Source organism: Schistosoma haematobium, chromosome 1 (assembly GCF_000699445.3).
Source record: "Schistosoma haematobium chromosome 1, whole genome shotgun sequence".
NCBI lineage: Eukaryota > Metazoa > Platyhelminthes > Trematoda > Strigeidida > Schistosomatidae > Schistosoma > Schistosoma haematobium.
Window position 1 is genome coordinate 9,564,929 of NC_067196.1, and position 26,780 is coordinate 9,591,708.

General features: G+C 34.0%; 1 protein-coding gene across 4 annotated transcripts in view; it reads right to left on the minus strand.

Moving 5' to 3' along the window:
* Positions 1–26,780, minus strand: part of BCA1 (Beta carbonic anhydrase 1) — a gene marked incomplete at its 3' end in the record, with an annotated part of 49,766 nt that overhangs the window by 13,578 nt on the left and 9,408 nt on the right. The window contains exons 7-12 of one of the 4 annotated variants that reach the window (XM_012939591.3): positions 25,935–26,049; positions 24,684–24,852; positions 10,691–10,786; positions 9,279–9,356; positions 8,336–8,570; positions 5,936–6,166 (exon numbers count right to left, since the gene is read on the minus strand). In XM_012939591.3, the coding sequence (XP_012795045.2) occupies positions 5,936–6,166; positions 8,336–8,570; positions 9,279–9,356; positions 10,691–10,786; positions 24,684–24,852; positions 25,935–26,049 (924 nt within the window). Of the gene's footprint in view, positions 1–5,935; positions 15,492–24,683; positions 24,853–25,934; positions 26,050–26,780 lie in introns of those variants that run through there. The other 3 variants (XM_051209594.1, XM_051209593.1, XM_051209595.1) reach the window with 3 other exon arrangements.

Here is a 26,780-nt window from a genome sequence, read left to right on the forward strand (position 1 = left end):
GAACCTCTGAGAGTCAGGTGATATACTTAAACATTTTTCATGAATCCATGACTCTCAACTTGTACTGTGGTGTGTGCTACTGGCTACTGATGTTGACAGCTATAAGTAGTATGCATCACCAATCGAAAGTAAAATGCCTAGCGGCAGAAGGTTGAGAAAATTGGAGAGGAGAAAACGAGAACAGAGAATGATTGGTGTAGAAACGAAGGAACAACGGAGTCTGAGACGATTGATGAGTATTTTGCAAATGAAGCATTTACTGTATGGTTCTTAGATTTTACCAAGATATTCTGTAATGTTGTATAGAAATACATTTGGTTATCCCCCACTGGTGTTCTCACTGACTACAGTACAGCCAACAGAACATCTTTATGCTACTGATTGTGAATCAAGTGATGTACTTTTCGAACTTTAGCCAATTTTCAATATCACCGGTCAGCTTATGCAATAATAATTGTAATAATAACTTATTTCAATACAATAAATTCTGTTAAAAAATAGAATTCTTAGCACTAATCATTTAAAATATACTTCATATATGCTTTTAAAAGTTATTATCTGGTACTCGTACTCAAGTTTTCTACCAGTTCATTTTCTGCAACTTTTTATGTCCACTCACTCCTTCAAAGAACAAATTAAAAGGAAAATATCATAAGAACTGTAGCATTTTGATGTACATTTGTTAGTGTTTAGCGTCGCAATCATTTCCAGCCCTTTAGTAACGAAGTTGTACATTTACCGTTAACATCCATAATTACTCGGTTCACACAGATCTAAAACAAGTAGGTCAGTTGAACTATTTAAACTGTTAGGAAGTACGTTTTTTTTGTTTGAACAGACTGCCGTACAGGGTTAGCACAATATCTTAAATCGACTGAAAGTACAAAATGCGAAACATTGGATTTAAACTCAGTGGTCCTAAGGTTGTGACTGTTCTATTTTCAAATCAGAGTCGATTGGTGTTTGATTGTTACCGAAGAGTTCTAAACCAGGGCGAAACATCTCTTCAGGTGCTTCCTGGTTTTTAGTAGTTCTTCAGCCGATAATTTCAGTTCGTTATTAAAACTAGATGCCAGAATTTTTGAGAGCACTAAAATTTTAGACATCAGTTTACGTTAAAAATATATATGTATTTGATTAAAATAATGTAGTCGTAAATAGAGAGACAGAATGAAATTGGTCAGTTTGTCCATTTTATTTGACGCTTATGAATTTATAAAACGCTTCCATTTCATTATTAAAAGAAAAAAGGAATTTCGGAACCAACCAAAAGTTGACTGATGAATTATTCACCTTGAGCTATTGATTAGAAAAGCAGTAGTTGATCGGAAGTCTTTATCTAAATTGATGATAACTAGTTTCTCAGCATAACTTTATGTCAAGATTTGAACTTAACAAACAAGAGGCTGGTTATGACATAGTTAATGATATTTAAAAATTAATTATTAACTAAATAATTCGAAAATGGAGATGAATAAGGGTAACTATGGTACGCAAAGGTTGGATTTAACAAAAGATATGTTGGAGCTGACCATTATAGAATTAATAGAGCTGTATACAACAGATGTATATACATACACTAGACAGTAGACTGAATTACGTGTAAAACAATCCAGAATGCTTAAACTGGGTTACTTCAGTTTCCAGTACAGTAGTTATGGAGTAAATGATTGTCTTTATTTTCCCTTTCCCTATGGTATAATTATTGATTCTCAGAAATTCAATAATACCCTTGTCTAATTATCGCTATATAAACTTATTAGTTTATGTGGTGATATCGAAAATAGTAAATTATTTCTTTATATTTAATTATACTTGTCACTGAACAACTTAAAAAGATAATGGATATATTCATGAGACAAGCTAGACCAAGAGGCTAAAGGGTGTTAAGTTCACCATGATCGATAGATGACCAGCAAGTAACTGAAGTGATCTGGTAGCCCGAAAATTATGCATAGAAATCTTATACTCAACAAACAGATGGCTTGATATCATGAATTCGTTTCTTTTTAAGTTCAAGCACGTTATTACGACTAGTGTTTTTATTATTTGCTACATATCTAAACATCTACATAGGTAGGGGAAAATAATTTAATTCAAGTTCATTCCCTTAGTTATAATTGAAAATTTGATTATAACAATGTTTACTACGTAGCTCAATGTTGGTGCCTTAAATTTTCACAACAATATTCGTTTAGTAAATCTAAAAACTAAAGTTATAAAACATTACTTCACAAAGTCATAACATATCAATCTTATCCCTTCAAAAATATTCTTCATTTTTGGTAGTACATATGTTTCATACCAGTTTCTATCGTCTAAAATAATCCTAGAAACACTAGGATGTCTGCTTTTATGTAGTTGCATGTTTTGTCATCTACACCCTCTCTGCATAATCAACAGTGTGTGAAAATTTCGAACTTCTACGATAGAAACAAATGTCAGGAGGTTAAACCCAGTGTGAGTAGGGAGGTTAATCTATCTCGATGAATGAATAACTAACTACAAAATTTATAGAAAGCTACTGTTGAATGTATAAAGTGAACAGAATTTTATTAAACCTAGGTGTTGTGCTTTTACAACTGAAGAAAATCTGGAACTCAAAACAACTGTCAACCAACACCAAGGTCAGAATTTTCAACACAAATGTCAAGACAGTTCTACTGTATGAGACGGAAACTTGGAGAACTACGAAAGCCATCATCCAGAAAATACAAGTGTTTATTAACAGTTGTCTACACAAAATACTTCCGATCCGTTGGCCGGACGCTATTAGCAACAACCTACTGTGGGAGAGAACAAACCAGATCTCATCGGAGGAAGAAATCAGGAAGAAGCGCTGGAAGTGGATAGGACACACATTGAGGAAAGTACCCAACTGTGTCACAAGGCAAGACCTCACATGGAAAACTCAGGGCCAAAGGAGGAGAGGAAGACCAAAAAACACGTTACGCCGGGAAATGGAAATAGACATGAGAAAAATGAACAAGAATTGGATGTAACTAGAAAAGAAGGCCCAGGACAGAGTGGGTTGGAGAATGCTGGTCGGCGGCCTATGCTCCATTGGGAGTATCAGGCGTAAGTAAATGTTGTGCTAAAATTATATGTACAGACAATTGTCTGAAATCTATTTAATTATCAATAATCGTGACAGTAAATCAGGAATTAGAAAGTATGAAAGATTGTAAATATTTTGGTAATTTTGTTAACACAAGAGCTTGAATGCTATCCTGAACATAAATCTTTACAACCCTCATCGAAACGTTTTCTTTAAAGTTAGAACACTTTTATTTTATCAGTTGGTTAAAAACTCAAGTCACATTGATGATTTATGATTTTCGCTAGAAAGTAAACCTTCCATTTGAAACTACTGTTTTGACAATATTATTTTTACAGCTTAGCATACAACCATTGATACCAAATAAATGGTCTACTATTATTAAACATATGGTCAATCTGTACATCACCTGGACTGTAGATTAAGCTGAAACATTTACCATTGTGTAATGTATAAATATATCACTGGGCATTGACAGTATAAATTTTCGTAATGTTCAGAAATATACCAATCGGATGCAATTTTCATTTCGCTAATAATTCGTCAATTTAAACCATTATTGATTATTATTATTATTATTATTATATTATTATTATATTATTATTATTATTATTATTAATTATTATTATTATTATTATTATTATTATTATTATTATTATTATTATTATTATTATTATTATTACTACTGTACTTGAACTTTTATTCACGTACTTTCACATTTATCAACTACAAATTGTGGTCACAAGACCTTATATAATTAATTTTGAAATATGAAGCAATGGAGAATGCTACCCTTGATAAATATCCTGGGTACATATTTCAATGTATATTCTTAGTTAATATTGCATACTCTCCAGTAATCATTAATAGTCAAATCATATTAGACCGTCGTATAATTTTATACTGTAAATCATCAAAATTGTCTGACTATAGCGAAGTCCATAACTGACTACAGAAATTGTATTCGAAAGTAACGATGAGGTTATTAACTTGATGAGAACTGAAACTAACTGAATCAGAGATCATTCTTATATTCAGTTAAATATATTCTAGATAACCTTTAGTGATGAGTCAAGTAGAAAAAGCGTAATTAGAAATGAGTCACTTTTAATGTGATGGATGTGACAAATAAACGGTAATTTTTGTAATTTCCATTTAATCAAGTACAAATCCTTTCATTAATTATATAATTATAACTTTTACAAAGGTTTATCAGTTACATTCATAATCTGAAAGGAGGTAAAGTATTTACAAGTGTGATATTAAAGTGAGATATAAAGTGGATAGTTCCTAGGCTTACATAAAATTAATACACAACCAGTACTGTGTATTTACTAAGCTGTTCAAAGGTTGTTTTAAGACCGGGTATTTTCACAAGACAGTTATATTTACATGTCATATGGTTGAAAATTATTGATAAGGCGCTATAGGCACACATTGAGTGCACTCGTTAATTAGTGGGATCCATCTACAGTCTTTATGAAGTTGAAATTCTCCATGGGATTTGAATACTCGTCACACAGTGTCAAAGTTAGAGACATTAACACTAAACGGTTTGAGCTGTGACTGAAATTCATCAGAATTCAAATATATACACTGACTAATTACTGAGAAGTAACTACAGTCATAATTTTTTTTGACCTTAGTGTTGATTAAACTCCACCTATCAAATCATACTATTTACATGTCTGTATGTTGTAGGTATAACTTGCTGGAAATTGTTAACTAGCATGAAATTTAAATAGCACGTTTAATGCCGATTTCCTTCAATCATATAACACAAAAACATACTGTAGACATGGTGTCCAGCTAGTTTGACTAGTGGTTTTTATTACAACTTTACCGAAAGAATTCAATCAACTCTGAGGATTTCGACAAATATGACATTAGTTACTATTCCGTAATCAATTAGTGTATCATTGTCATTCACCTAGATAACTATTTCAGATTTTTTAATAACGTTTAACTATAAATAGCTTAAAATACTAGTGAATAAATGTTTTTAGTTTTGTTTTAAAACGTCGACAAATGAAGAAATAATAGATGATGTTCTTTAAAGAATAATTACGTATGTAAATACAACTGGAATAATAAAGTTTAGAAAAATGACTAAAGGTTAAATCTATCATCAGTATATTGTAGGTCATATACATCAGTTAATCTGAAACTTATTACAAGTTGTTCTAAGCCTTTTTAAGTAAACCAGAACAGTAGTTGAAGAGTTTATAGATAAATGCATTATATTATTTTCACTAAACTAAATCCTCTACTGTTTGGTAGAAGTAAGACAAGGTGGTTAATGTGCAGAAATATGAAATGGTAATTTCCCGACTGTTACATTCTTACCTTTTGATTTACAAGATACTACTGAAGTTTGCAATCGTAATATTATGTTATCTTTCAAAACGTTTATAACCTTTCATATTAACCAGTTGGAACCTACTTTTAAATAAATGAGTATATTGATTAATAGTGTGGTGGAATCTATTCACAAGATTGTTTGTTAGTAGTATACAGCGGGACGTGGCATCAAAGTTGCAACAATTGTCAGACAGAGTAAAATTTTCAGTACATAGAAAGTATGGCGGTGGCAGGACACTGGGAACCTAGACGAGAAGACGATTTACATCGAAAGATGCAAATGGGTGATTGAAGGCTATATATATTCATTATTTAAATAATTTGTAACTTTTTATGTGAAGTACACCTTCCTCCTGTAGATTGCCCTCTCACAACAGAATGTGTTGAGATAAGATTTTACTGCTTAAAATTTTTTTCCGATTGAGACGTAATTTTTGATAGACAATGAATAAAGGATGTTAAGTATAAAAAGTTACTAAACATAATAGTTACTAATTAACTAAATATTTAACTAACCCGACAATCTGAATGGCCACAAATAATGATGTCGTTAATTCTACATCGTATTAAAGTCAACTCTAAAAATCCTGGTGTAACACAATTTTTATTAAAATGTTCCAGTGAAGAATTTTCACAACAAATGAAATTTCCTGGATTTCTTTCGATAAATAATTCACCAACATTTGAGCATAAAAGTTTTGATGTTAAAACACGTGAATCGACACATGAGATGACAGCAGCTAATATCTGAAAATTAGGACACATAAATGAATTACATGAATAAAACATTTTTATATGTTTTTAGAAATGCGTAAACGGTTATAATCTTTTGGTTACCCACACTGACAATGTAACTAGATTAGTAGTGGTATTGTTGCTATTTGGATAGTGAACACAGAACCGTATGAAACCGGTCAAAACTACTATTGGTTTTTGTTTTATCGTGCTTGTACTGTTAAAAACATACTACTGGTATCAAAGCACTTCAACTGACAATTCTGATATATTAGAATTCGAAAGAATATCCTCCTTCGGTTATTTAGTTTTGATTGGATAGTTATGATAAGTAAACCTGTTCGTCACGCTAACGTACAGCCACGAAGTAAAGCCGATGCCTTTCAGTCATAACAATAGGGTGATTGAAAAAGCAGTGGAAAAATAAAAAGCGTCGGACAAACGTTTTGTCACATGATAAGCCTATAGTAATGCTGACTACTGACCCTATTTATACAATAAACTAAGTTATTATCATGCATACCAGAACTTGTGGAAAAAATGCTATATCGAGACAATGCGTTCAGGAAATACACATTGTAATAGAGACTGGTCAATTATAGCCTTGAATAATACGAACTGGAAATTATAAACTTTTTCTATTACTTCCTTGCTTGTTAAACAATTAAGTGTCTATTCTGACTCAGTATATCCGCCTGTAGCTCTTTTAGGTTTATTGCCAGTCGCAAGCCCGGGTAAAGGAAGAGGGTTGATTATAGGGTCAGCAACCCCATCCCGTATAAAACAACCTTGCTAAAGAACGTTGACTAGAATAAACAATTTAAATCATTTAAACACTGCCCTGGAAGTCGGAGGATTTCCTTTCAGAAGAATTATGACTCCTCATAGTGAAAGCCGAGATTCTCCGGACGTCACAAGGCCAATGCCCTTTCTAACAACCAGAGCAACAATCAATATAGGTGCAAAAAATGTCCGGACAGTGGAGGAGGCCGGTAGGACTTATCAAATAGCTATGAAAATGAAGAGATAGAACATAGCAGTTCTTGGAATAAGTGAAATCCATCGGGTCCAAGTTGGACATAAAAGGTTAGATTCGGGAAAGATGCTGCTGTACTCTGTTTACGAATAAGAAAATGCTCCATACACTCAGGCAGTTGCTCCGGTGCTGTTGAAAGAAGCATATAAACCACTTATAGGATGGAATCCCATGGATTCGGGATCATCAAAGCATCCTTCAAAACAAAGTAGGAGGGAATTACAATGAAGGTTATCTAGTGTTGTGCACCTACCAATGTTAGCAATGAAGATGACAAAGACTAGTTTTACGAGAGGCTGCAACCGATCGTAAAGAAGTGCACAGGAAATAACCAGGCCATCGTGATGGGAGCTGACTGGAAGAAAGGGACGAGAATAGTGAGAAATTTGCGAATTTCTGTGCACTCAACAAAACGGTTATATGCGGCACAATATTTCCACGCAAACACATACACAAAGCTACATGTATCTCACTGTATCGCACTACAGGGAACCAGATCGATAATAATTGCATCACTAAAAAAATCACAGGGTCAATGAAAGACTTGAAGACCAGGAGAGGAGCTGGCATAGCTAGCTTCAGATCACCACTGGTGGTTGTCAAGATGAAACTGAAGGTAGAAGAGCACTAGGCAACTGAAAAAATACAGTATTACAAAGGTTTAACACAGCCTCCCCTCGGCAAACTGAGAAACGTAACCAATTTTAGATAACTCTCAACAACAGGTTCCAAGCCATACAGGATCTATTAAGAAAAGAAGGAACTACTATGGAGGACAACTGCAAAGGGATCAAAGAAGCATTAAGTTCAACGTATCAAGAGGTTCTAGGCCGCAAGAATTACTATCATAAGGAATGGGTCTCTATCGAATTTCTAGACAAGCCTCAAGAAAGGAAGAACAAGAAGACAGCAATACATGGAAGACCTAGAAGCGACAGCGGAAAAAGTTTCAAGCGAAGGAAACACCAAACAACTGAACGATATAACGAAGAAACTAGTAGGGAAATATGGTAAAACAAAGCGATCAATCAAATAAATATAACGCAAGCCAGTCGAGAACAGAGGAACAGGTGGGTAGAACACTTTGAAGAACTCTTGAATAGACTAGCCCCACTGGACACAACAGACACCGAAGCAGCACACACAGACCTTCCTATAGATGTCACTCCATCAACGACAGAAGAAATCATCATGGCTATCAGACAAATCAAGAGTGGTAAAGCAGAAGAACCTGACATAATACCAGATGAAACACTGAAGTCAGGAATAAAAGTAGCTGCAAAGACGATCCACGTTCCATGCAGAAAGATTTGAGAGGAAGAACCAGTGCCAACAGACTGAAGAGAATGACACATTCTCAAGTTACCAGACAAATGCGATCTGAGCAAGTGTGAGAACAACAGAGGCAACACACTACTATCGGTAACAAGAAACGTTGTCAACAGAGGGTTCTTGAACCGAATGAATGATTCAGTAAACACCCAACTTCGCGATCAACAGGACGATTCTGTTACGATCAGTCGTGTACAAACTAAACTGCACCAATACGGATCAATGTTGAACATTCAATTGAATGGAACTTATCACTAAACTTCAGCTAACTTAACTATGAGAAAGCACATGACACAGTGAACAGGAGAACCTTATGGAAACTTTCCCAACACTGTGGTGAACCTGAGAAAACTGTTAACATCATCCGGAATTCATATGACAGACTTCAATGCAAAGTCGTGCATGGAGGACAGCTGACAGATGGATTTCAAAGGAGTACTGGAGTCAAACAAGGTTTCCTATTCTCTCCTCTTTCTCTCTCTTCTGATGGTCAACTGGATTATGAAGACCTTCACATCTGACGAGTAGCACGGAATAAAGTTGACAACTTGGATGCAACTAGATGATTTGGACTTTGCAGGTGACCTGGCACTTCTATGCTATACACACGAACAAATGCAGTTCGAGACAGCTTCTGCATCTGTAGGTCTCAACATTCACAAGGGAAAAAGCAAGATCCTAAAATAAAACGCAGAGAACACCAACCCAATCACACTTGATGGATAAGCCCTGGAAAAGGTGGAAACTTTCACATACCTGGGCAGCAGCATCGATGAACATGGAGGATCTGATGAAAATGTAAAGGTAAGGATTGGCAAAGCAAGGGAATCATTCCTAAAACTGAAGAACATATGGAACTCAAAACAACTGTCAGATAAAATCAAAGTCAGAATCTTCAACACGAATTTCAATACAGTTTTACTGTACGGAACTAAAACTTTGAGAACTACTACAATCGTCATCATCAAAAAGGTACAAGTATTTATAAACAGTTGTCTACATAAGATACTCAATGTCCGTTGCCAGATATAACCACCAACAACCTATTGTGAGAGAGGATAAACCAGCTCTCAGCTGAAGAGGAGACTAGGAAAAGACGTTGGAGGTGGATAGGACATAAATTGAGGAAATCACCAAATTGCATCACGAGGCAAGCGCTAACTTGGAATCCTGAAGTAAAGGGGAAAATAGGAAGAATAAAGAACACATTTAATCTTGAATTGGAAAGAGACATCAATAAGATGAGTAGCAACTTGGAACAACTGGAAAGGATTGCCCAGGACGGAGTTCAATGGAGATTCCTGGTAGGTGGCCTGTGGTCCTACGCGAAGGGAGACAGGCATAAGTGAGTAAGTAATCTTTGGCAATAACTCTTTGATGTTTAAAACAATAGATATTCTATTCAGGTCCCAGTATAAACATCAAATCTCGGATGTAAATTCATTCGGCTGATGAATCTCAGATAGGGCAAAATTTACTTTTTGAATTTCACTATGTAAGCCCTATACCAAGCATATTAGATTATTATTAATTATTTGAGAAAACTAAGATTAATTTGCCAGAAGATTTAAAAAATATAATTGGTAAATTAGCTTACATTTGGCTTTTCGTTGAATGCTTTAAGCTGATCTAAAAAAGACTGCTTGTTAACATGAGATTTCAAAATTCTTAATAAAATTTGATTCATTCAGTGATGAAATCGAAAAACTGATTTTTATCTACAGAAAAAGCAAAACAGGTTCAAAAAGTTATCAAATTCTTGTTAAATGGAATTCAACCGTTTAATTAGTTGAATGTAAATTAAACATATGAAAGTGAATATATGCATATACATATATATTCTTGTTTCTAATAAAACTGAAAAAACTCATATCAGAGTGAAAGTAGTTGAGAAAATTTAAACACAGGATAATAAACCATCATCTCATCTCAAGTGATTCAGTTCAGATCTTAGAAGGAGCTCAAGATATGCATAAATGGAATTGAAAGAAGCAAACATTGTGTAGTATATTTCGGATTTTTAGTGATTTTATTAATAAAATAAAAGATGTAAGCTTCTACTTAGTTAATTACGAGTAATTAATTCTCTGAGCACGAATTCAATGTGGAATACATTCAACTTTAATTCGGTTATCGTCTAATGTCCATTGTCGATACTTGTCACTCACCTGTCTTGAGCGGACTCTGTTGCTAACCATTTACTGATAGGATTTTGTGGATCATTGTCAAGATTAGTCACCAATTGGTACGGTGATATGATTAAACTGGATGAAGTTTGGATATTGGTCTAATTTAAGTGTAGTTCATCTTACGGTTCCTCAAATTAATATAAGCGCATCAAGATAATTATTCTTTTTACTGAGGTCGATTTTATCATAGAACACTTCGTTTACTATTTTCATGCTGTTTAGATAAACATAGATAATAATGGCTCTTTATGATGATATTATTGTAAGTGACGTCACAAAATTACCAGGAGATTTATTTGTTCAATATATACAATCTATAGAAGAGTAGATATGTCCAATCTAGACTTTTATTTTTTTGATGATTATAATGTGAATAAACATATAATAGTCGGGTAAGGAAAATCTATGGATAACCAACTAAGTCAAACATATGAATAATCGTTATGTAGTATTTATTTGTAAAGTTAAAGAAGACTTCTGTTGGGATGCATTGAAATAAGCTGTTAGCGACAATAAGATTTAGTTGACACTGAAATGCGTAAAATCTATTCTGTTCAACTAAGCACTGATTCCAGTTTTGAAGGTATAGACCGCAGATAATCTTACTGAACTTTGATTCTTTTTGATCTTAAATAAGGCAGGAACTACCATAATTCCCGATGTCGTTCTGTGTTTTTAATGTGTCAAAATGTTCTTTAGTGGCTAGAAGGTAGATTGCATCATTTTTTTGGCTGAAAACCGTTTAACCATACACAAAACATGGTTCCCACAAATATGAGAATATTTATTTCAAACAGTTTAACGCTCGACTAATTTATTTAGACTAACAAGTAAGGTTATACATTTGTACTCTACAATTAAAAAGGGTTAGCTATTCACAATAAAAGATCAAAAGGTAGAGATTACTTTCAATCGAACACCTACATCTGAATTTTTTATTAGGAAAGGACTAAGTAATAATCAAAGAATGGTTAAACTAGTTTAAACACAAGTTGGCAACATAAATGCAACTATTTAGACTCAAAGAAACTTATGAACACTATTTAATAGGAATCAGCCAAAATATACGGTTCTCATAAAATCGTTTAATATTTATGTTTTCAATGGCTACTCGTTTTCCCCTGAGACGAACGATTTTATTTTACAATTTTTACAGTAAACAGTTAGATAATATTAGTAAATGTACAGAATATTGAGTTGAATGAAGTTACAATTAATATACGATTATTTTACCAGAAATTAAAATATACGGCTTATTAAATTTAATAATAAAGCGTTAGTGTCATTCAATGTAAAATTATGACGGTAGGCATGAAAGATATTTATTGTCCCCAAATTTCTTATGATATACGGACTAAAAGCTGTTTGTACTAATGAGAAGTTTTGTTATATTTTGTTTTAGCCAAATGTAATGATCACTCTTGAGGATTTACGAAATTGAAGTTTGCATTTGATGTGGAACCAAAAGCAAAACAGTAAACCTTTTACCAAACGACAGTTAAACATTAACTATAGACGTAAATATTGATTAACGGATTGATAAAGAATCACTGAAATAACTTCCAATACAGCACTGAAAGATAGTTTTAAATCAGTTTATCAGTTTATATTCCGTTAAAAAAAGTTGAAAAATCGACAGTATTTTCAACATATATTATGGAATTTAATAATAAAAAGAAATTTTGTTGTATTGTCTTTTCTAGGCTAGGTACAAGTAAGCGTCGATGATAGTATTCAGAACAGCAATGAAAACTTCATAAAGAGACTATCCAATTCAAAGAAAATAGCATCTATCTGAGTTACAAATCTTCACTATATCAGTAAAAAATTTAGTTAAAGGCTCAAACAATACTGTACACAAGTCGTTGCATTTCTACTGAAACTCAAATTTCTATTTATTTTGTATGTCTCCCTCTAAGCTTTGAAATAAGGTATTTTTCAAAAGTGTCGCTCGATGTTGCAGCAAATGTTTGTTGGTTTCATACTATTGAAAGCGGATGCTGATAGATGAGAATCATCCATATTTAGTGATTAATACGTCCGTAATAAAGAATTGTTAAAAATCCTGTAGAAATGCAGACCAACAATGAAATATACCAAGTAAAGCCAGAATTAGTTATAAACATGATTTTAAACTATCTAACAAATAGTGTTTTTCAAACTTGTCTGATATAAAGTGATAAAGAGTCTAACGAACTTAGACTTCATTTGTATTTCGTGTAGAGAGCTTTACACATCACCTTTAGTTCATCATACAGACATTTTGCCCCTCACAAATATATGAATGAATTAAAAAAATTTCAATTCCTAACCTTTGGTGCTTAGATTTCACTAGAAAAACTTCGTTCATGTTCCCAATAATGTGAACTTTCAGCCAACATAACCATACCACTTTATTTTTGAACAATCAAAGGTAAGTTGGAAACAACTTAAACAATAGTTTACATTTAGTAGTTAAGTAGATATCAATAAGCCTAATCTTACATCAATAGCTATGTTATGTGTTAATTTTAAATTTCTTAGTAAATTGTATAGTTCTTCAATAAATCGTTTTATGATTGACATATTTTGAGATTTGTCCATAAAGCAGTTTATTTAGACTAACCAATAGGCTTTGTACAGGCAAGCAAATAAACACTTGAACATTAGTGCTAATGTATTTGAGAATAATTGGTTTAACTATCGGATATTTAAAGACGAAATCACTAGCAGAATAAATGGTTTACTAGACGAACAACATACTTTTAAAAAGTCCCGTAACCTACATTAATTTTTGGAGCCATGAAATGCAGATAATATCTGATAAATATCTTCAGAACATTTGAGGTTGATTTGAATAAAAAAGTTACAAAAACAATTTAATTCACAGAAACACGAAATATCATCTGACATACTGTATGTAATCCTATATTTCAACGTCATTATTAACCTTTGATTTGTTTGCGGTTACTAGAACAACCACTGTGAGGATGATAGACTGATTATATTCTGCCTCCAAACTACTACCCAAATCAATCTTTTTGAGAAAATATCATCGCTTCATTTGATTTTCTACTTTACGAAGGTAGAACGTACGAATATTAGTACTTGTACTTATTAAATATCTCCATCCACCTATGATGCTGATTTCAGATATTTGATTAGAAACATCAAATAAGTCATAAGGGTTTGAAATCCGACACGAAAATAAATGTTGAAAGCATATTTGATAGAATCTTTATAAATTAAAGATCCACATATTACTTAAACTCATTAAAAAGATATTCGCTAATTGTAACTGAAAACTAGCTTATAGATGAAGTCCTTTAAATAACAAATTAATCACACAACTTTACCGAGAACTCTTTCTAGGGAGAAAATGTACAAATTTTTGTCACTTGGTGTTAACATTTCTATAGAATTAAGTACTGAGAGATTAAGGTAGACGTACCAAGACCTATCCATTCCTAATAGTTACATAAATTTATCCTCGAAACAACGAATCTAAAACTTTTGAAACCTAGTTTACCTCACAAATAAGGATGTTTTCTTGATGTAATCATGCATCAAACATTGACAATTCATTTTTTCGTATGGTATTTGTTTCCTGAAATATAAGACTAGCAAACGTAAACGATAATCTGCTTATTGTTCTCAGTTGGGATGAGCACCCTAGGATCATATGATCAACTACTTAGGACGTAGCAGAGATCTTATTATCACGATTTCTTGACAAGCTTCTGTACAAAATTCTAATGCAGTAACACGACCTCTGAATAGAATTTTCGGTACAGCATAGAACTGTGCTTCCTAAAACTTGGTAAGAAACAAATATAGTGACTTCGCTAATATGAGGACTAACCTTCGAGTTCAGAAATGTTACGTGGCAGTTTCTTTGCCAGTGACTTCATATAACAGCATATTGTTATTCTTTCTATACAAAATAACCTATAGGCTATAATAATAAGCAAATTTATTAATGTTCAATGGACCATTTGAATGCGTTGCTTGAACGTTTCGGCACATTTATTGGTTATTGATAATAGATAGTAGTAAGATAACTACAGAAATATTTGTGACAATCTATCTACGTAGATAGATTACGTACATAACACGTAAGCCCTAAAAATAAATATCTCACAGGCTAATAACAGCCAAAAACTGAACTATATGAATAATAAAAGTTACGAATATGAATGAATTGGCCGAGTATTGTGAAATATCGACAAATATGAAAGATAAACAACAAATTTCTAAGGAATGGTGAAAACATATTCGTATTCCTCATCCCTTCTAAAAAAGAGCATGTTCTCAATCTTAAAAACCGCGAAAACGTGATGAGAGTATTTAATTTTAAAATTGAGGGAGATCGATGAATTTACATGGTGAGACATCATGATGAACTAATTGGTAAGTGATAAATGATGAGCATGTTCATATCATGTTTTGACATTATCAATGCAATGGTAATCAATGCTGACGGGTCACGTTTGCTTGCTTATGAATATTTCACACTAACCAAGACGATTTCAAGCTGCACAAAGGTATAATTTATATGTTGTAACATAGAACGTACCGTTGACGTTTCGAAAAGTCGCAAAGTTGGTTAAATGTACTCTGATTTCAATTAAAAAGGTAAAACAAAATTAGTATAAACTAACAAGTTTTCAGCAATAAAGATAGTGAGTTGTTGAACCTGTGTTTATCTTGACAGATAGCCTTTCACTAAAAATTCAAACTTTTCTTATAAGGCGTTTCAGTCGTAGACAACTCGATAAGAAAACGGGACCACACATTGAGTTTATTAGATCGCCGTTTGTGAACCCTCTTGACATGACCTCAGATACTAATAGTACTGGAGGAATCAAAAAGATAAGATATATTAAGATTCGGATCATAATTAAACGTAATAAATATCAGTATAAGGTCACTTCGCCTCCTACGATCGGACAAGGGGAAGAGGTTTAAGCGTTTTAAACGCTCATATTAAGGGAGTTTAGAAAGACTTTTCACTAATTTCGTCTCCACACGCTAAACACGCTCACGTAATTTGATATCCCTTATTAGACGTATGCCAGGCAAGATCAGTGTTAAAAAAGATACAGTTTTCTATGTAGTATTATAATCAGCTGTGTTGATATTTTGTAAGATATGAATGAAGATCGTTTTAGTCAGTATCACAGTTCGCGTGCCTTAAGAAGGTTGCGTCGCGACGTGAAACTGATGTTCGGGAATAGACAGGGAGGCGTCTCCATACCTCAACCTTATATCACTCTGGAATATCTGAGGCTTTATTGAATGAGTTGGACTGTTCTTCGGTTATTAGTGATTCTAAAACTTGTATCATGGTTTATATAGTGTCATTATCGCTATTACCAATATTAATAGTAATTGTTTACCTGCCTAACCTTCTTTCATATCATCTCCGTTTTGTGGTCGATTTTAGCCATTGATCTGGTTATTTATTTACTTAATCGGTAAATGAATTATTTGATCATCCTGTTAGCTTTGAGCGCATTTTCCACCCTTGTAACCATCCGCATTCTACTTTTAGATGTTTCCTGTTATGACTAACCAGTGAAAGTTCATCTCTCATCGATACTATTAGGGGTTTTCGGCGTTTAATATTTCAAAAATTCCTCCCGTTTGTCAACCAGTACTACTTTGTAAAAAAAAGCTATGGCTTTCGATCAGTGTAGAAAATGTAAGATAAATAACTGAAAATGATTTTAAATTTCTACATTAAACTGTTTTCGTGAATGTTTATTACATAACTACTTTGCACACATCCCACTCGTATCATTTTAAAAAGCACATGCGCCCTTTGTCTTTATTTTTCTGACTAATTACAGCTTTTTTGGCTGAATAATCATAGTTTTATAATTTTACTACAACTCATTGACTGAAACAGTCGTAATTGCTGTGTATTTTGAGACTATTGCCTCAAGATAGATGTATTCATTCTATCTCTAGATATAACTAACCTCAAGAAACTGTCAAGTCCACTAATAATACTGCCTCCAAGTTGAACGTTTGCACGGGTATGACGGTAACGAATATTAGAAACAGCACATTAACATCAGAAAGAGAGAGCTATGAAGTCGGATGATTTACATTTGGTTTCCTTAAAGATATTGGATGCGACATACATATGTGTATTCTTATATAAACTATGTTATACAAAATTTCCCTGAGCCTTTGCATAGGATTCTGGATGGAGTAAGAAATAAGAACTTCTTACTTCCTCTTTTACGTGTAAGTGAAATTGGTAGTAAATAATGCTGTTCCTGCATTGACAATAATCACAGTATTGCCCTGATTTAGCTTCACTGGTGAACCTGTATATCCCGTTAGCCACTGACCTCTCCATATGATTCTTGAATCACAATAATCTAGGTGTGATTGTAGGATACCAACCAAGGTGTGGATTAAGAATAACTGTCTAGGTAGTACAAATACCCGCTATTGCCCAGTTGAAAACAAAGCAGAGTGATTGGGTGAAAGACAGCTCTACATTTTATCACAAATATAAACGTAAATTATTACCCAAACAAATATTACCACCCGGTTATTCAACCAGTAATTGTTCAATCAGTAATCATATTGACGGCAACAATTAAATATTATTCTATCCTTTCTCGGTAAATCCCGTACAGATGCAGTCGGAAGATAATTTTTAGTCGTGTTATTGATATATCTTGTCGTTTAACGCTACTTTTTATATCTGGTCTTCGATGATTTTTGTGTCGAAAATGCTTATCACTTATACTCGAAATAAGAGAGCCCTGCAATTCTCATGACGCGAAAGTTAGAACACAAGATTGGCCCCCAGAACACGACAACGACGACCCTAGTCGAAAATACACTCATATATTGATAGTACACAGAATTTCATTAATAATTAGGATGAAATCAAATATATAAAAAAACACTCAGCTATGACAAATCATGTGCTGAGCATAGTGCATGTCAATTGAAACACGAACAACGTATTTTATACAAAATAAGACATCATACGAGAAAACTAAGTAAATATTAGATTGAGTAATCATTACATTAAAGCAAAACGGAAGTAATAATGAACAAAACTCATAATGAATAGATCAGTTGAATTTTGATTTTCCTTCCCGTTATATTAGTTAGAACGCAAAGTATTTCTAATTCTCGAGAAGTGCTTCGATTAACAATCAAAAATGAACTATTCCGCTAGCAACACAATCAAAAGGGAGCATATCAATTTCTGCCGCCAAATCAGAGTATCCAGTAAAACAACAAAAATGTAGTTCAGGAAGAAACATGTGAACTCAGAAAAGAAAACGAAAACTACAACAGAATACAAATATCGGAATTAAAAGGGCTGACAGAATGCGTAACTGAAATAATCAACAGGAATAGACTGCAAGTGTATACATGAAAGGATTTTCACACACAAAGCATTCAAGATGGATCTGACGGTGATCATTATAATATCTGATATCTTCGAACTTGAAACTAACAAGTAATATAATTCTACTAGGATAGTGTTTACACTCATGTCCAAAGTCCGAACTTTTAACTATAAATTGTGTATATAGTGTTCCAGTTTGTTTAGAATATGGTTTCATCTTAATCCAAGAAAATTCAAGTAAACATGAGCGAAGGTAAATAGACAAGAGGTGACAAGAGGTGGCTAGCTAGTAATAGAATGATGGCAGAAACACATCAGGTACTGACGTTACAGGGAGGTGTAGGTTTCAACTCCTCTACCTCGGCGTTCTCTCTGGTGTTTAAGCCTTTCGTCTTTAGTGATCTCATTTCCGCCTCGTCGACTTTCCAGTGAAGTGGTAACAGGACATGATTTAGTTCCCATCATACTCTTCCGTAGCTTGAAGTCGTAATGGCAGATACTTGTAGACATTGAACGTCAAATCACTGTTTTGTTAGAGTAGTGCAATGTCTCATTGAAGCGTCTGTTCAGCAGTTCAATAAGCACATCTGTTGTGGTGGTTTTTAGAGTCACTAATACTCGGATAAGGCATATAACATAAGTTAAGACTAATAAAGCTCTGAGTTAAATTGAGTCTATAGAACTAATCACTTATTGGCTTTTAAGGAAGCTGAAGAATTTATACACTGAGGTAAATACTGTAGCCACTTCAACCTAGATAAACTTCACAAGTACTTGTATTTATGCCATCTTTTGGTAACGAAACACTTAATCACTTGACGTATAATAGACCTTAGTTTTATGGATGATAAGATAAAATATGTTTTAAATCAAAACGATATATTACCTACGGATCATTGAAAGTATGCAAAATAGGTTATCGTAAAGACATTGCCAACGCACATATCTACATCAAACGTGCTACATGTGAGTCCAAAACTTTGTCACCAAATATGCTGCTAACTCATTCCAACAACTAATGTTGAAATGCTCATTGACACTGATGCATCGAACAATGGACACTTGGGTTTATTTTTCGGAAACCGGATGGTTCTCAGAAGGTTACTGCACATGTATTTAGAACACTGTTATATTCCGAAAAAAAAATGCAGTCAAACAAAAAAGCTCTTGCAACTATCGTTGCAGTTAAAAAATTCATGGGATGGTCTACAAAGGACAGCTCATACTCGTAACATAACATAAGCCCGCGTATCAATTTTCGGTTCAAAGAAAGACATCCTAATGCACAGCAATTCGCTTATAGCGGTGAGCTACATTTCTCTTTTGTTATGATTCTATCAATAAATAAATATTGGTGACCAGTGTTGGACAGGCTGGTCGATCTGCTTAAATGGACCAATCGATGAGGATGCTTTCCTTGCGGCAGTATTAACGGAAACAGAAGTAAAACGACTTATTTCGGTGCGATTGAAGCCTTGCCAGCAACGGTAAATATAATCCAAGATGCTTAGCTATTGAATTATGAACTTCAACAGGTCGTGAAGTATGTACATAACGATTGGTCAAACAAGATCGACGATTTTTTTAATAGAGAATTTGCGACAGTGTGGCGTAACGTATATTAAAAGCCTATGTCTATTGTTTTTGGAGTACCAGTTATTTTAAAAACACTAAGATCTTGAGTATGCAAAGAACTCAACTCCGGTCACCCTGGCATGCAGCGTATACAGACAGCGCTCATACAGACATGTATATGGACAACTGCGGACAGTAACGTTGAAAGTATTGTAAAGTGCTAGGTTTGAAGCGGTTACGAGTTGGCTTAGACTGCGGACGGAATAAAGACTCGGTGACCAAAGACCAATATGCTATTCGATGCGTCCCAGCTCCGCTAACTAAAGGAAGAAGTCCAAGCTTTGAATGGGAAAGTATACTCCGCAAAATCCAGAAGCACGACCGATAACAGTAAACACAAATCAAAACGCATATATACGGCACAAAACCGTCCTTGGGGAGAGTTACACAATAGCATACTAAAAGACACAACGGACCACTGTCATTTAGTTGGTTTCGGTGTCGAGTCCGCGTGTCTTTTCCTACCTTTACCTCGTACTTGGACTAGTCTTCCAACCATACGTACTTCGGTTCAAGGATGATGATTTGCTCTGCAGTTTGGAGTGAACGCCGGCCACCTAACTTCGTACGTGGGCAGCTTCTGAGAGTTGGTCTGAGATGGTGGTGGTGTGGTCCCGGAGCGCATCAGACTGGATCGTTCTCGATTTCCTTTCCATCAGGATCTCTGCCGGGGAATTCTGCTATGGTAGCATATCACTAGGTGTTGTTCGGAAAACAATAGGAAAATTCTGCAGTGTTTCTACTGGTGTCCTCTGCCCTTTCAACTTCATTAGAGATATTTTGAATGTATCCACAAATCTTTCTGCTTGGCCATTTGACTGTGTGTGATGAAGTGGAGAGCGGAAATGTTTGATCGTTAAGCGTTTGCGAAATTCTTGAAACTGACTTGAGGTGAACTGCGAACCGCTGTCGGATACGATTACATCCGGTAATCCGTTGTGGCAGAATATCTCCGTCAAAAGTTGCATCGTTTGGGTAGTCGTTGATGGCATGATGGGAACGGGAATGGACCTCAGTTCATTTCTAAAGTCTTCTTGAACTTCTGCATAATGAACACAATTACACATACATAGTGAACACACCATCCCAGTCAAACGGTCAAGCAGAGTTTTGTCAGCACTTACAAGCGAGCTTTCATCAAGTCATAATGAGAGTACACAACGGATGAACTCGTCCGGAATAATCCCGAGTTATTTTTCACCCAGAGAAGCCTCCACAGTTCAATCAATGTTCGGAAGATCTGGTATCCCATCGATGGCATATATTCACAGAGAAGAAAGCCAAATTATAAACCCAAAAACGTCAGATTCCTAATGGGTTACCAGTATATCAAAGAAAAGTTCGACAGTTGGGACCAGACTGGGTAGTGGGCTTCGTCATAAGAAGAGTCACTGACGTGATGTACAAACTTGATGTTCGAAGTAAACGCCCGACGCCGAGTGCAAACCACATCCGCGATAGGCAATTAAAGTTGAACAAAGGACACTTCAGCTCGAACTTGTCACTAAATTGTTTCACTGATTGTCATTTTGAGCAAAAAAGATCAGGCCACAAGGGATTGCCAGACCCTGAGACTGTTTGGAAGTGGCCGAATGAGACCGATCAGAAGTGATCTAAAGAACAAGTGCATTTAATTGACTTAGGGATGGATTGGTTTTCTAAGGCGTAGAGTTGTATATATACAAGCGAGCATTTCTGCCTTTTGTTCAGGAGCCCAATATAATTTCACTACCTTTCTTGACTTTTTGCTCAACTTCCGGTGTTAACACGCAGCAAATCATGCAGCAGTATCACACATTTGGACACCGTCTATCACAACAGAACACCATGAGCAACATGAGCTTTAATGCTAAATAACTGACTGATGTGTGATCATACTTTGTTAAATCAGGACAAACTTTTCATTCACTTTTCTCAGCCTTGTGCTAGGACTAACAGTACTTTATGACAACTTTCGATTAATGTGTGTTATCTTTGTATCAGTTATTGCTTGCTGGTATTGCACAGTTAAACATCCACGTCTTGTCAAATAAAAAACAAATCGTACAACTATTTGATACAGTATGAGTAATATTTGATCAGTATTTCGAGGATATTAAATGGTTCTCAAGTATTTGAAGCTACTAGCTTACTGAAGTAAAGGTAGTAAATTAGACCCCGTAACAAATCTTTGTCGCCATAATGAAAACGCAAGCTAGTCACGTCATTATATTTCCAAGGAAAATAATAAACAGGACATTGAAACATGGAGAACAGGGGCCCTCCCAAAGTAATAGTATTTAGCAGTTTAAAAATCCAATAGAATATTCAAAAATGAAGAATATTTGGGCAGACCATTATTTTCAATAACATCATCATCAGGCTTTACAGTTATAAGTCCATAATTATAATATTTTACAAAGACCAAAAGTAAGGCATGTATTAATGAATTTGACAATGTTATGTGTTAAAAATGGTGGACGTTTGCATCTGTTACCATATATATACTTCAAAATTGTATTATTTGCAAATGAGAAAGGTCAGGATGATTTGGAGTAGTGTTCAGTCATAATAAGTACTATGGCAAAAATGAAAATGCAAAAAATATTGTGTGAATAAAATGCATAGTAGGAGAATTTAATCTTGTCAATTGAGATCATAATAATAATAAGCTTGTTGTGTGAATATAATATGTAATACGGAGGGTGTTATCAAGGTAATTACGATAAACGAATTGGGAATGATGGATGTGAAAATTAACATAGAGACAATAAAAAATAATGATAATAAGGAAGAAGAAATTTAAATAAATAAAAATAAAGGAAGGGGTAAGAGGTTTATAATATTCTGTCTAGGTATTCCGTGATCCAGTCGTAGGCCAAGGTAAACAAAGAGGCTGGATATATTTTTCTGGATACATAAATTTGGTCTTCTGGAGTTGATCCAGATGGCTTCGGCTATGTAAAGCAGTCGTAACCTAGCTCCTTGAGGTAGATATTTTGGAACTCGTTCTAAAACAGAGAAAGCTCCCTCTACTTTGATATGATATGGTGAGTTTGCCGTATCCAGTATCGGGCGTAAAGGAACATCAGGTTTATGAATCTTCGGTAGACCATGTAGTCAAGGGTTATGTGTTCCCGAAGGCTTGAGCGCATTATAGGTATTCTCAGTGATGTATTGATGTTGTTTTAGAAATTTCAATGCTGCAGTTAGTTGACGTTCGGTCTTTCCATGACCCGAGCTTTTGGAATTTGGTTTGATCACTCAGTAGGGAATTCATCTTATCTATGTAATCTCTTGTTTAGAATTACCATACCATTCAACGGCAAAATGGTTGGTTAAATTATTAGAACCATTGCACCAAATTTATTTATCCAGAAAAAATATATCCAGCCTCTTTGTTTACCTTGGCCTACGACTGGATCACGGAATACCTAGACAGAATATTATAAACCTCTTACCCCCTTCCTTTATTTTTATTTATTTAAATTTCTTCTTCCTTATTATCATTATTTTTTATTATCTCTATGTTAATTTTCACATCCATCATTCCCAATTCGTTTATCGTAATTACCTTGATAACACCCTCCGTATTACATATTATATTCACACAACAAGCTTATTATTATTATGATCTCAATTGACAAGATTAAATTCTCCTACTATGCATTTTATTCACACAATATTTTTTGCATTTTCATTTTTGCCATAGTACTTATTATGACTGAACACTACTCCAAATCATCCTGACCTTTCTCATTTGCAAATAATACAATTTTGAAGTATATATATGGTAACAGATGCAAACGTCCACCATTTTTAACACATAACATTGTCAAATTCATTAATACATGCCTTACTTTTGGTCTTTGTAAAATATTATAATTATGGTTTTATAACTGATAATAATATTTATTTATGAATATCCAGGACGTTTTCGCTACAGTAACAAAGGCATCAGGAAGTCTTATCGGCTCGGAATAACAGGATTACATGTCCGTTATCTTTAAATTGAACATTGATGAATGGGTTGAATCAGCAATTTGGTGGGAATGTTCCAGAAGGTAAGTCTGAATCGAATTGACTGAGACACAGTAGCGATAAAGAATACCGAATTTTAATAAGACTGAATGGAAATAACTTGACTGAGTAGCGTTAGTGGATGAACACAAGAATCAGACCTGGTATTTCTTGTATTGGAATTAAATTGACATCAGCACTACAATTACCAGCAGTTGCATCGGATTAAAGATAGCACTAAGAGTACAATACCCAGCAACTGCATAATAATAAAATAGATAGAGGATTGCACTAGACAGGTCTAACTTACATTGCACTGAAGTGAGTAAATCATCTACTGTCAAATAGTCAACGTGTCCCGGATATTTATAAGTCAACAGGACAGTTGAATAAGATAGGCAGACAAACAGCCCAAGGTTTGTTAAAATTTATTACACGAATCAACCAGTAAGATTGAGCTAGTAAATTTAACTGTTTCATATTCGATCTAAGTGGGCAACGAACAAAATACAAAACGTTTAGGCCGAACGTACCATTGTGATCTATTTTACTTGAAACATTTAACCATTTTTCCATACCATTCGGAGGGCTGCGCCTAATACTAGTCACAACGCATTTACCTTTAATAAATAATGAGGGGATCAGACTCATGACAATATCTAAAGAATTCTATGAAAATGCACAAAACTATGTTAACTTGTCACCTTTAAGGGATAACGTAACTTAAACCAGTGGGAGAATTTATTGAGGACATACAGTTTTCATTCTTTTCTAAAGAGAAAGGACAACATAATGAAATAAAATATTCTTTTCATATGTTAAATCAATGCATTGAAACAACGACATACAGATAGTTACATCATAGGAGTTAGGTGAATATTGATTATACACTGAAGAACTGACATAAACATGTGGAAAAGATGAGCAGGACATAATCACCAATCACAAATGAACTCCACAGTATGACTTTACCGTATACCACGTGCATAAACCGAAGGTCGTTGACTTTTTTCATGGATACGTTTCTTATTTTGATCAACTTGAAAACAATGCCAAATACGTAAAGTTTCATCGGATGCACAGCTAACAACCATTTCTTCATTTGGAGACGATGCAATACACAATACACGACCTTGATGCTCTGGAACAGGAAGGTATATTATTTTTTTATGATCACAAACATAACACAAATGACTGCACATTTGGGAAAACAGAAATAACTTACATTTAAATGCTTTAAATATTCATGAAAACTGTATTGTGAATGCTTTCATTACCACCAAAACATACGTATATTAAGATTTAACGACAGGAAATTTTAGTTAGTCAAAACGTCGCAGAACATTTTACTAATAAGTTTTATTTGCAAGTGTAGAACCGCATGCTTTTAGTTCATTTTAACGTTATAAACATGTCAGGAAATACACACAATATATAACTAATTTACAACAATACCTGTTGTTAGTGATTTATTAGCTTAATAGACAGTTGAATTATGCAGTTTATTGATATCAGGTATGTGAGCTTTATTATTTCCATTACTAAACAGGAAGAAAATCAATTGAAAAAACGCTCAACAATTCGGATTGTAATTTAAATAATGTAAGGACTAACAAAACTACTTGAACTGTTCATTTACCTTTCATGTACATAAAAAAACTGATGTAGCTTTCAAAATATTAGTGCTTGGATTTCTCTTCTTTTGTGAAAGCAGATGTGTTGCGGGGAGTGATACACACTAATGAATATTGGTTTAGTGGATATTATTCGTCTTCATGGTAGTACACTTAAAAACCCAAGACAACTATGTTTAATGAAATGAAATCACGTTAAATCACATACACATCCACACTAATAAAGAAATAAGTAATTTTAGATTTAATAATACAATTTCATTTTGGATCAGCTGTGAGAAATTTCAGTTCACGTATGAAATAAAGTAGGAACTAATGAGTTCCTTAGTATCATACCAATCCAACATAACATAAATCAACAACGTACATACACAAGTGATATACTATGTAAGAAATAGATATGATGAAATGTATTAAACAATCATTTAGTGAAAATCAACCGGAGCAAATATGAACGAACATCATCGCTGGCAATACCTCAAAACAAAATAGGATCTGCATATTGTAGTGTTTAAGTTCATATTCAATAGTGAATTTTGCATTTGTACACAATCATCATCTTTTTTTAACCTTTACCAGAATTTCTTACCTAAGTGAGTAATTTTGGTGATTTCTGGATATTTCCATATAGCCAGTTGTTTAAGAGGATCCCCATGACTAGTTAAAATTTCACGATATTCTGTATTCCATATAATACCAGAAACCTAGAAATCAAATGAATGAATGAAAAATGACTTATAATACATTTTTACTTGTTAGATAAATTTGTCAGTCAGAAATGAACCTTACAACGAAATACTGGGTTTCTTATTACCGAATAAAAATAGTCAAATGAAATAAATTAGTTTAAAAAGTAACTAATTATCCACAATTGTCTTAAAAACATGGTAATATGATATATGTTAGTGTGGATATTAAAAACGATTAAAACAATTAGTGAGATCAAAATCGATGAAGATTGTCGATCATTTATATGGTCGACGTACTGATGTGGCGTGAAATATGAAGACTGTAAAACACAGTATTGAAAATATATTGTTTTTGCAATAGTACACTTTCTTCTTAGTACAAAAGATTTAACTCTCTAATTGCTCTGTAACTAGTATGCCCCACTTTAGTTTGGACGTTACTGTTATTTAGAATAAAAATGCAAAAACAATTATGATAAATAACGGACGAATATAGTATCATTTGCTGGTTTAAGCTGTTTCTACAAAATATGATACTTTGACAATAAATGTACGTCTATTTGAACCGGAAAACCCAATTAGTTTGCCACTGAAAACGTAACTCATCAAGTACAGGTTTGTATAACATGGCTTTGAGTCAGTGACAATAATGGCTAGACCGAATTGAAGTAGGCGGTGTAAGATTCTACCCCAAAACTAGCTGAGTGAGAAGATATATCCCCACTAAGCCACTGGTTTAGTTAATA